The sequence below is a fragment of the Impatiens glandulifera genome, chromosome 2 (genome assembly GCF_907164915.1).
Source record: "Impatiens glandulifera chromosome 2, dImpGla2.1, whole genome shotgun sequence".
Classification (NCBI taxonomy): domain Eukaryota; kingdom Viridiplantae; phylum Streptophyta; class Magnoliopsida; order Ericales; family Balsaminaceae; genus Impatiens; species Impatiens glandulifera.
In genome coordinates this window covers 14,471,893-14,484,306 of record NC_061863.1, presented here as the reverse complement: position 1 = coordinate 14,484,306, position 12,414 = coordinate 14,471,893, and the positions used below count along the sequence as shown (strand labels likewise).

The window sequence follows — 12,414 nt, the reverse complement described above, 5'->3', positions numbered from 1 at the left end:
CAGCTTCCGGCCGCGAGGTATTCAGCTTCTGCAGTGGATGTGGCCACCGATGTCTATTTCTTACTATGCCATGAAACAAGCCGGTCACCTAGGAACTGACATGTTCCGCTGGTGCTTTTTCTGTCAATTTTACAACCTACATAGTCTGCATCCGAATAACTCGTTAGATTAAAGGACGAATCCTTTGGATACCACAGACCGACATCTGATACCAATTGTTAGGATCTAGGTAGCCGCTGGAGGACCGGGGTTGGACCGGTTAGCGGTTCTCACTTGAAGGGTGGTGGTTAATCTGGTTAGAGATTAACACCGGGGTTTCAATACTACACAACCTGTCACAAACCCTTGAACTAGGTTCAAGTGCGGAAGATGTTTGCTTTCAGGTTGAAGCAGCACACTTGTATAATAGGCAGAACCGGTTTCGGATGATGAGGGTTTGAAAAATTGATGGGTCGGTTTCGGTAACCTGGTGATTCGGCTTAGATAGAGTTAAGTCGGTTATAGCGGTACGGATCGGTTAGATGATGAAACCGGCAGACAGTAAATAACGAGACAGATTTTATGGATGTTCGGAGATAAAACTCCTACGTCACCTCTTCCTCTCGAAACCGCGAGAAGGATATTCACTAAGGAATACAAATACAATCCGATCGAGACTTATTTCCTGCTCGATAACACTCTTACAATTTATACCGGAATTGTAAACTACACACACTAGCACTCAGGCTTTCTCTAAAGATAGAACGCACTGTTTTCACTTGTAGATTAAATGCTCTTAGAGTTTCTCACTTGTCTCACTGTATGTCACTTGTCCCGCATTTACTCTTCTTCAACTGCCCCTTTTATAGGTGAAATATGCCAACGGTCATATTTCACTTCCTTGAATCTGATTGGCTGAGCAGAGGTGCAGTGATTCAGACCCTGCGGTCATCTTTTCAGACCTGACGGTCAACCTCAGACCTGGCGGTCAGTTCTTCCGGTGTGTAAGACAAACCTGCTAGGTTTGTCTTTTACTCAATGTAGACACTGTCTGTTAGACAGTTGTCTGTACTTGAAAGATCTCCTTTCTGACTTATCCCGAAGTGGAAAGATCCTGTAGGACTGTCTTCTGCAACCTGCAGGCTTTCCTCAGACTTGTATGGATATGGAAGTGTTCAGTCTGTTCCTTTGGTATCATTCTCAACAGATACCCGAGTTGTCTTCTTGTACTAGTCGGTCATTCGACTTAACCGGATGGCTTCCGGTACGAGTGATGTAACCGGACTTCTTCCGGTTATTCCTCTGCCTTGTGGCTGATCGGCTGTCTGATGTTTCGGTTTTAAGCTTTGGCCGATCCTTTCTTTGTGCGGTCATGTTCCTGGTCGGTTTAGTGACTTGACCGGCTAGCCTTTTTAGTCGGTTCTTTTGTTTGACCGGTCCGATTCCTTGTTCCTGCATGAAAGGTTTATTTAAGTTAGGTTTATGTGAACCGGTCTAATTTTATCTAACAGAAACCACAAATAACATTTTTAAATTTATTTTTAATCGTTTTAAGTGCATCGTTATATATATAGATTAATAAAAAATTAATATTTGATTAATTTTTATAAAAAAAACTTAATAATTTTCAATTTTCAATTTTGAGAACTTTAATCTTTAATCTTCTACCTTCTTAAAAAATACACAAATTCTTTATAACAAATAAGAAATCAAAACATTCAATGTTGGAAAATGGAAGATATTGTTTCTCTGTCGAAGATCCAACGGTCCACATGTATGGTGATGGGTTCCACACGGTTCAATCAACGAGAAGGAAAGCTTTCTTCTTCTTCTCTCCTGATACTTGTTTCATGATTGACCGAATCACCATTAAAGTTTCTCTCTTTCTCCCTCTCCTCGCGCGTGAATCCGCTAATCCATATCTTCAGTCTGCACCATTGACGCCGATCTTTTTCTCTCGCTCTCTGGAATCTCAAGTTTTACCCTTCTGAATGTGGGTTTTGCGATAACGTTCACGTCTGCTAAAACTAAAGCAAACCCAGAAAGCAATCATCGTCGCCGCGGGATTTGTGAGAATTACTATTTCTGATTATTAGGGTTTCATATCTGTAAAATCGCTATTCTGAAGAGAAATATCACGTTGTTATTTTAAATCGGATGCTTTGGATTTCGTTTGTCTTTGATTTTCATAGCTTGGTCCGATTCCCGTTCCATGATTTGTGATCTTGATCTTCGGTCTAAACTAGTTTCATTAATTAAGATTTTAAATTTTACACAGAAGATAGAGATTGACTACTGCTTGAATCGAGATTAACAGAGGCAGAACCAGATAAAGAAGACACAAATCAAATTTAGCCAGTTTTGAATATCTTCAGTCTGTGGAGAACATCAGGACATTGGATAAGTATGTCTACAGCTACTGATTGCTCATTTCCGTTTAGTACTCTAGAGATTATACACAATAAGGATAACGTGAATGCAAAAGAAGACAAGATTTGTCTGAATCAAATGACAAATGTGAAACCTCTTCAATCAACTAGCTCTGCTACTACAACTGAGATGGTATGCTGAACTAGTGTAGAGCATATCATTAGAATGTCTTCATTTCATAAGAATACTAACTTGATTGGATCCTTGTGTAGGATGATGAACTCTGTCCCACTGATGTGAAGTCAACTTCAATTGAAAATTTGCATTTCACGCCTGTATTTCTTTCAGGGAGTTGTGCTGAGAAGGGATCCAAGTTGTTCATGGAGGATGAGCACATATGTATTGATAATCTTCATCAACATTTGGGTACATCTATAGATTACCCATCTCCTGGGGCATTCTATGGTGTAAGACATAATCCATAGCTTTGAGCCTATTGTTACATGAGGAGCATTATGTTCCCCTTTTGATATTCCACAATTTAGCTTCAAAGTCCCTTTCACGAGTTTTTTCTATGTCTCTTCTTCACATTTTTCTTGCACACACTTTCAGCAGATGCAATTATGGCTATGTTTTCTTTAGCATAAGTTAAAGATGAGTTACTTATGATTTAGGAACTTATAGACATTAATGATATTGCTGGTGAAGGGCGAACCTGTTATTGATTGGATATCACAATTATTGAAGCTAAATAACTTTTTGAAAAGCAATAGTCTACTTTTTAACGATTAAAGTAGGGGCTTAATGTTTAGTGTTTGATATAAATGTTGCTTGTACAAAATGAGATTTATCATTTATAATTTTACAGGTTTTTGATGGCCATGGTGGGACTGAAGCAGCAGTATTTGTTAGGAGGAACATCTTGAAGTTCATTGTTGAGGGATCAGATTTTCATGTTTGCTTGGAAAAAGCAATTAAAAATGCTTTTATAAAGGCTGATTATGCATTTGCAGATGATAGCTCTGTTGATATCTCTTCAGGCACCACTGTTTTGACTGCTCTTATCCTTGGAAGGTAAGTAACTTAACTCCAATCCAGACTTGTATAATGACTATTTCAGTTCATTACCTATAAATTACTTAACCTGATAAAAATAAAGGCCAAGCTGAGATGCACAAAGTATGAACTAAGATTGTTCTGTATTCATTTGTAGTTATTATCTCCCTAAGGCTAAGTTTGGTGTGGGTGGAATTAGAAATGGAATTGGGTGTCAAATTCAAATTCTTTGTTTATTTGATAACTTAAAATAAGGAATTGTAACTTGAATGTATACTTCGTTTTAAGTTTTAATTTCATGTTTACCACTTCGGAACTTTGGAAGCGCAATACCGTGATTTCTCAATACATAAGAATTGAATTATGACTCAATTCCAATTCTTATCAAATTGGAATTCCAATTCTAATTCGATGGCCTAATTTATTGCCCAAAATTTGACTACACCTGAAAAGAAGAAAAACCCATACTATGTATGTTTCATTTAGGGCTTGTTTGATGTGGAGTTATTTGGAATATCAAATTATTTCTTTATAATCTTGTTTGATGAGAAAGCAATTGATTATTTCCAAATTATATTGATGAAAGAGTGGATTATTTGGGTCAATTGACTAAAAGGCCCTCATTGTTTGGCATTTTACTTTATGATTTAAATGATTTGATGGGTTTGATGAGATGCTGGGTTGTTTTGATTTAATTTAAATAACTCACATCAAACAAACCCTAATGTGGCATTATGCAATGTTGTCTTGCTTTATTTTATAAGACAGAGAGACCTTTTTTTGCAAAATTTGTCTATGCCTTGGGGTATGATGTATTATCCTTAAGAAAAACCCTGTTCTCAAAAATAAAATTGCAGCTGAGTGGTCTTTATATTTTATTGCAGAAGATTAGTGGTTGCAAATGCAGGTGATTGTCGGGCAGTTCTTAGTAAACGAGGCAAAGCAATCGATTTATCAAACGATCACAAGCCAAATTGCCCAACCGAGAGGCTAAGAATCGAACAACTAGGCGGTGTTGTACACTTTGGTTACCTTAACGGCCAGTTATCAGTTTCTCGTGCAATTGGAGACTGGCACATGAAGGGCCATAGAGGTTCTCTTAGCCCCTTAAGTCCCGAGCCAGAGATAAAAGAAACATTCTTGACTGAAGAAGATGAGTTCCTTATATTGGGTTGTGACGGTTTATGGGATGTAATGAGCAGCCAGGAGGCTGTAACAATGTCTAGAAAAGAATTGATGTTGCATAATGACCCTGAAAGATGTGCTAAACAGCTGGTTAGGGAAGCGCTCAAGAAGAATGCATGCGATAATCTTACGGTTGTGGTGGTTTGTTTTTCGGATGATTTTCCATCTATATCGCAATCTCGAGATTGTAAAACTTTGTTTTCTGGAGGGTTGGGTTTCTTAAAGGTTTCTTAATTACCATTATAATGTTTTGAGGATGTAGTTTAACTTATGTTCACTAGAATTTCCTTTATATGCCTTTGAGAAATATTACATTCTCATTGTATTATAGTATAATTTACTTTGTTTTCTTTGTACATCATTATTTCCTTATGTTACATCTTTTCGGGACAAAAAGGATTTTCGGGTCTGAATTTGACATAACCGACCGTTTATGAAATTGTCAAAGAACTCAATGGTTTAGAGTTTTGACTATGATTTTATTTTCAAAACTCATATAACATATTTGATTTTATATAGGCTTTTTAAAACAAATTTGATATATAATTAATTATTTAGCAATAATTTGTTATGACCAAATAAAATTGATTTTCTAACCGAACAAATGAACTTTTTTTATTAAACAAACACTCCTAAAAGTCCTATTGTTACAAAGGCAAATTCTTGACTTACATTTTTTTTCTCTAAAATGGTTAATTGAGATTTCAACTACATTCACAAATGATTATAAATTCCATAGAAATGATGATTTCACTTAAAAGTCAAATTTAATATTTTATCAAATTGAAATCTTGGGTCTTGTTTGATGAAGATAACCCTAATCAAATCACAAAATATGGTAACATTTATTTGTAACATTTTAAAATAATAAATACAAAGAAGATAATAGTTATTTAACTCGAATAACTCCAAATAATCTACTTTATACTCAAATTCTTTCCAAATAACCTTCCATTTTATGTTCTAAAAGAAGCCAGGCAAAAAGAGAAAACAAATGTAAAAAAAGGGATTGAATTGCTCTTGGAAGTTTCAAACAAAGCAAATGGTTATACATTTGATCTGGTGGTGGAAGTAGAGAAACATAAGGTGGCTAAAGTTCTTCTGATAACTTCAAATTAAATAAGCTCATTTCCATTGTATATATGATAACTATGCAAAATTAGGTCTTATAGTTCTTCATCAGGCTGTTGGCTATCCCTGCACCAGAAAACGAAAACCTAAGGAACCACAACTTTTATTTGTTTTTGCCTAAAGTGTTGTATTATACATATGTAGGTGCAAATGTACCTGGTTGAACTGCAGTGTTTGCTAAGGTCTTGACATAGAACCTTGCTTACATCTCCTGCTTCAACAAGTCCTTTCTTCATCAATTCCGTCAGCTGTTTTCAGTGGGCAAGTATAAAAGGAACTGTTAAATTGGCTTCATTTAAAAACACAATTTATGTCAGATTTCTCATTTTGGTGTGAATCCAGATGGGTTCACATTAGAAACTGGGTGTATCTGAACTTAGTAGGACACAAATTCAGAAATTTTCATTTTTTGTTTCTCTACTGGATCTAGATTAAAAAACAAGTGTTTGCTTTGCGATTTTCCAATGTGAGCTTGTGACAAAATATCAGTTTTCAAAAAAGACTGACCTCGTCTTCAGTTTTCTCAAGCAACCTGACCAAGAATGAAAAAGGAATGGAAATAGATCAAATGATGGTAGAAAACAATTCCCACAAATCATATATATAATATCAACTACTTTTAGAAGTTAAAAACAAGTTGAATGTAGTTTGCCTAACCTTCCACAGTAAGTTGAAATATCTTTTGAATTCGCTCTAGCTTCTTGTTTATCTGCAGATTATGCGGTGGAACTTGTAATAACATCTTTAAAATTTGAAAATTATGATCTCATTTTTGTTTCTTTAATTGGTACCATAATATAGATAAATTTGTAGGACTTACTGATAGTGAGGTTGTTATCCCAATTAGGCATTTTGATCCACAATTGTCTGGTTGAATCAGTCTGAAAATTGGAGTGTCAAGCGTCAGATGTTGAAGTTGAGAACATCAATGGCACGAACAGCTATTATTGCATTAGAGAAATGTATGTTTTTAGATTCTAAAAGGCAACTATTGAGATAAAATTACCTTTGGTCAAAAGCCAAAATATTTTAAATCACACATCATGATCTAGATTCAACTTTAACGATTTTTTCAATGATATCGTGATTGTGCAAAAACAATTGTGACCAAAATACCACTTTCCAAATAAACTCTTATAGGGACACTTGTAGGTGCTCTTTATAATCTTCTTGAACTATACTACATCATACTAATCCGGTATGCCACACAATAAGACTAAAATGAGGGGTTTCATATTGAGACTGTCATAGATCTAATCGTTAAGGTATGGAGTTTAAATCCCATATTGAATGTATGAGATTTTGATACGAGTTTTAATAACCCTTCGATTTTTCAACTTCAACAATTAGCTTTGGAAGGTGTTTGATTAAAGATATGTGTTGTAACACAATAGCCTTTTGAGGTGTCGATCTTCAAAGGTTTTCTTTTTTAGAACAGATTTTATTTTCTGGAGTAGGGTAGGTGATTTCAGTGGAAATCCAACATAAGATTCCAATCTTTTATGTTCAAGAGTCAAGACTCTAACCACTTGAACTACCCTAGGTGGGTTTACAAAGGGATGCTACCAAGACCTATATGTCTTAGGAGTTTAAATACTAAAGACTCAATCTTCAATGGGTATTGCCAAGAACTGAGGGAGAAATCTAATATGGTAATAAAATGATATGTCTAATAGGCTAGTATATATTATTATTTTGTATATTAAATTATAGACAGCAGTTCCATGAAGGGTTGTGTTAGCTTTCTAAACTCAAAAGAAAAAATTATAGACAACAATTATTTATCATTTGTTAGTTATTTTGTGAACAAGAATTGTTTCTCTTCTTTGGGCTTTCTTCTTCTTTCTCAAGGATTCTTCTCCATCCTTCCTTAAATGGAATTCTGTACCAAAATCATGCCACTCCTTAGGAATGAATAGGATGATCTTGATGTAGTTTAAGGCACTTAACAAGAAACTTTTGCAAAAAAAATGAAATTACCCTTACCACTTTTCACAGGAATATGGCGGTTTACTCATTTAATTAGAAAATATATCCGAGTTATTAGATCTTACTGTGCCAAGAATTTTTAAATAACCCACAACACATAAGGAATTCAGACATCCACCACAAACAGATTGCAAATATTTATCAAAATGGAAACATTGAGAAGACAAAAAAGAAACCTTTTGTAGTGTGTAGTCTTGCATCTTGTCACAGAGTCCGTCAAGAAGATCGACCACTCTCAGCTCACTTACCCTGGTTTACAATTAATATGAAGTTAGAAGTGAATCTATGACAAGAATTTGGCACATACACAGACCATTGTCTTTGATTATTCTTAATTCGAATGTAGTTGAAACTTAAAAAGATGTCCACTATTTTCAGACTGAAATCCATTCAATGAAAATTATAATAAATTTAGGAGTTTTGGGCTGAACTTCCAACCAAAAGTGATAAATGCATGACAACAAATTCAACACATATCATTCCTAATCTACAGTTCTTTCTTCAGGTGCATCAAGAAATTGCTTACCTATAATCAATCACTTTTCCCTCGCGTTGACCTTTAGAATTCAACCGATGTCTCATGTCTAAATTATTTCTTGGTTTTTCCTGAAGTACCAAACATTGTGGGAAATGAGGTATGCTTAAAAATATAAGCTAATTCAAATAGAACATCTTCTTCAAGTCGTTTCGGACAATTGCAGTGTCTTCTGTGCACAAATTTTCAGTGAAAGGAAAAAAGATGAAAAAATAATCTTGTTGAACTCTCAAGTGGATTGTGCAAAAAAAAACGTACAGGAAATAAGTGGAATCACAGTGTAGCCAAATGCACCTCTTTTCGATGGTCAGAAATCTTAAGACTAACAATAACCTTTCTACATCTGTAAATAGACCTAGTAATTTCCTACTATAGGAAACAAGCAAATTGAAAATGCATGATTGAGGAAGATGGAGAATGTATGTAAAACAAAAGTTCCAACTTTAACAAAGATTCTCAGAAATTTTAGGATGCAAAATCAACACATTATTCCAGTGAAGATCATGGCCTATTGGTATCTTTTTTTTATGTAAGTTTAGGAAACTAACACACACCCACTTCAATTTAGAGCATTCTTAGTGGAATAGAACCTAGGACATTGATAATAAACATATGTAAAATTAACATTCCCCAAAAGAAGAATCTTCAAATATTTCACAATAGTAATGACTAATTTGAATAAGGAGTAAAGTCTCTTACTTTAGCAAGCCCAATTTCTAGCTCCTCCTGCAAACATTCAACAAGTCTAATTTAGAAAACACCCATCACATTAATGAACTCAAACCCACTCAACATCACTACCTCTAACATGAAATTCAAGCTCGTATCAAATAAAAGTGATGAAAGATCAAACTTTTAGACGGCACAACGATGAATAATAATGAAAGTAAAAGAGAAAGAGAAATCACCGCAATGGCATTGCATGCTGCACACTTGTCGTCGATGCATTGTGATATAGATAATATGGAGAAAACTACACCGAGGATAAAGGCGGATCGCAGTTTCAACATGGCCATAAGTCACAGTCTCTCTCTTAATTTGTTCTTCGTCTTCCTTACACAGTCGTGGTCTAATTCTGTTGCAGGTTTTGAGTTGTCAAGTTGCTATGGGGATCTAGGCAAATGGGATCATGCCACATAAGCAAATACGTTGTCTTAGGATGATGTGTAAGTCTCTTATTGGTAGGGATTATATGGGTTTTTTCTCCATAGAAAAGGTAAGCCCATATTACACAAAAGTGGCCCATTTCTTAAATATTTTTAGTTTGTGTAAATATGTTATTTGTTTTTTCAAGATCAAAGTTATTCTTATGCAATAACAAATATATTCCTATTAACTTTCATTTTTTTTAACTCTAAATTGGGACATAATCGAATTATTACCGTTTTAACTATTTGTGTATTTTTTTTAAATGGATAAAACGTTTGGTCTCTTCCTTGTTTTAATGTATTATTTTTGTTTATCTAATTAATTTAACACGAAATAATATTTACAAATGATTTTTTTGAGATTTACAAATTTTAATTAATTGGATGGGTTTTAGGTAACTAAAAATGTGTGATCAGAAGTATTTGAGAAATTTTGAAAAGAGATAAATTTTGTATTTATTTTTCTCAGAATTTTGAAACCACGCCGTTTATCAATTTAGATGTATTTTTGTTTTACAATGAATTTTTTTTTTTAGAAATATACGAAATTCAAACGGTTAAATACAGTTTAAATGCTTGAAAAAAAATATAATGTGTGAGAATAGTTAGAAAAAATTGAAGAGAAAGAATTATTATTTTAATTTTACAAAATGTGATAAATTAATTGAAAAAATAAAAATATAATATTAAAGTAAAAAGATAATATATAAAATAAAAATTCGAGTATTACGAAAGAATTCAAAATTCAAACCTTATTTAATAAAAACTATCCAAGTTAGAGTTCGTCAAATATATATATTTATAGTATTAATTTTAATTGCTAAGAGTCAATTATATGCATCTAATGCAAATTTTATTTTGAGCATCATCCTTCAACAACCTAACTTAAAATTTTTATGAAGTTTATGTACTTGTGGCTATCATTTTTCAGTTTAATTCTCAAATATTTGTCTCATTCATATCAAGCTCTAGATGAGTTTTTCTTTCAAAATCAAAGGGATTGTCAACAATCTCACCTGCAAATTTGCTTTAAGGCTTTGTTAATTTTGTAATCATTATAAATAAATAAAAAGGGAAATGTGCTCAATCATGCACCATCATAAAAATGAATTATGATTCATCATTTTACCTTTAGTTGATATAGGAGAATCAAATATAAAGAAAATACAAAGTTATAGGTATGGTGGCTAATGTAAATATATGTTTTACTTGCATTGAGTTGGTTTAATTTATTTTTTATTATATTTGATTGAAATCTCTTATTCTAAAGAAAATGATGTTATAGAAATTTTTAATTGTTCTAAAATTTTCATATGTTTTTAATACTTTTTTTTAGGAAAATGTTTCACACTTTCCTTTAGAATATTTTTATTATTAATTAGAATTTCTTGGTATAGATAAAAATATATACAAAATATTATTTTTCTATAAATATTTTAATTAAAATTAATATTATTCAAATAAAATTATTTTAAAATTAATTTTAATTTATAAAAAATAAGTTTAATCTAAACTTAATGTTAAGTTATATTTTATCATCTCGATACTCATTTAATATGGGATTTCTCCTACATCCGTATTGCAAACGGATATCCAAAATGAGATTTCTCATTTTCTCTATAAAGTACGCGTGAATACGGTACACAATCGCATATATATTTTTTATTTACATTTTAGCCTTTCAACTTTTATTTAATTAATTTTATATATTAATCTTATTTATAAAATTAATTTATATAATTTATTTTTATTTTACTCTGTTTATATGTTTTATTTATTTATATTTTAATTTGTTTATATTTATATTTTTATCCTATATTTTATATTAAGCTTATTTATATAATTATTAATTTAATTTATTTATATAATTTAATTCATTTATATAATACTTTTATATAATATAAATTTATAATAATGTTTAAAAAAATTATAATAATATTAAAAAAAATACTTTAATATAAATATATATATATATATATATATATATTATAATAAATATAATTATATTTTGTGTTCGTGTATTAAAATTTTTAATGAATTTTTATAATTAATTTATAATTAAGCTTAATATAATTAGATGATATTATAATATTGTGGTGTAATTTATAAGTTTATAAAATATATGAGATAATATAAAAAGTTATAAAAGTTGATGTAAAGAAGAATATTATAAAAATATTCTTTTGGGTTTGAGAATGAGTTTTTCGGTTGGAGATGGTTTCACACTTTTTTATATGCCTCTTTTATCCCATCGGCAAACCACGCACTAAACTTAGTCGATCTCAATTGATGACGCACATCTTATCTCTCGTCACACTTAACCACTAACCCCACAATTGAGTATCATCTTATGACTCACACTTTTTCATATACCTCTATATTCTCTCGTCAAATCACCCACTGACCCTAATCTTGTGACTCACACTTTTTCATATGCATTTTTATCCATTGACAAACCACTCACCAATCTTGGTCGACCTCTCTCTTACTCTCACTTCAACAAATTAATAACCAATCTCAATTGATTACACACCTCTTATCCATCGCCAAAACCCAAAGCAACATTCTTTCATGTAAGATGACTTCTCTCTATCATTAAGTCTTCTCGTATATCTAATTTTATTTGCGAAACTATTCAAACGTGATTGAACATGTCTTTGACCAATGCATTTCTACATAGCAATGATGAAGCAAGAGTTGAGAATAACAATGCAAGATTTCTAACACTACATCAAACATCGTCCCAAAATTTGATCGATAAACCGTCACCAACCGAAAATCTGCACTGCCACATAAAGACTTCCATATAGTCAGGCCCGGCCCGGAGGGGTAGGCAGCCTAGGCCACGGCCTAGGGCCTAGGACCAAAAAGGGGCCCATTTTTTTATATATATGCTAGGTATTAGTAAGGATTTTTAGTTTCTTATTCTTTAATTTTTTTTTATTATGTTATATTTGTTTGCCCATGGCTCTATAGCCCAAATAGAGAAACAAACTAACACTATCAGAACAAAAAACTGAA

The 12,414-nt window shown here is 32.4% G+C and overlaps 2 protein-coding genes across 3 annotated transcripts; one reads left to right on the top strand and one right to left on the bottom strand.

The window, feature by feature from the left end:
- The first annotated feature begins 1,795 nt into the window (after positions 1-1,795).
- LOC124927624 (probable protein phosphatase 2C 27) lies at positions 1,796-4,961 on the top strand. 2 transcript variants are annotated; one of them, XM_047468075.1, is made up of 5 exons: positions 1,796-2,048; positions 2,258-2,541; positions 2,622-2,816; positions 3,218-3,423; positions 4,290-4,961. In XM_047468075.1, exons 2-5 carry the CDS (start codon positions 2,386-2,388, stop codon positions 4,822-4,824), a joined length of 1,092 nt encoding a protein of 363 aa, XP_047324031.1. In that variant the 5' UTR covers positions 1,796-2,048; positions 2,258-2,385; the 3' UTR covers positions 4,825-4,961. The 2 variants fall into 2 exon arrangements, with proteins under 2 accessions (XP_047324031.1, XP_047324032.1); XM_047468076.1 differs by having other exon boundaries at positions 1,796-2,541.
- A 624-nt stretch (positions 4,962-5,585) lies between these two features.
- Positions 5,586-9,313, bottom strand: LOC124926752 (protein canopy-1). Its single transcript, XM_047467042.1, has 9 exons — positions 9,154-9,313; positions 8,945-8,971; positions 8,237-8,316; positions 7,887-7,959; positions 6,542-6,602; positions 6,379-6,430; positions 6,229-6,253; positions 5,878-5,969; positions 5,586-5,787 (listed from the first exon to the last, which is right to left on the bottom strand). Exons 1-9 carry the CDS (start codon positions 9,259-9,261, stop codon positions 5,757-5,759), a joined length of 549 nt encoding a protein of 182 aa, XP_047322998.1. The 5' UTR covers positions 9,262-9,313; the 3' UTR covers positions 5,586-5,756.
- Between the last annotated feature and the right edge of the window lie 3,101 nt (positions 9,314-12,414).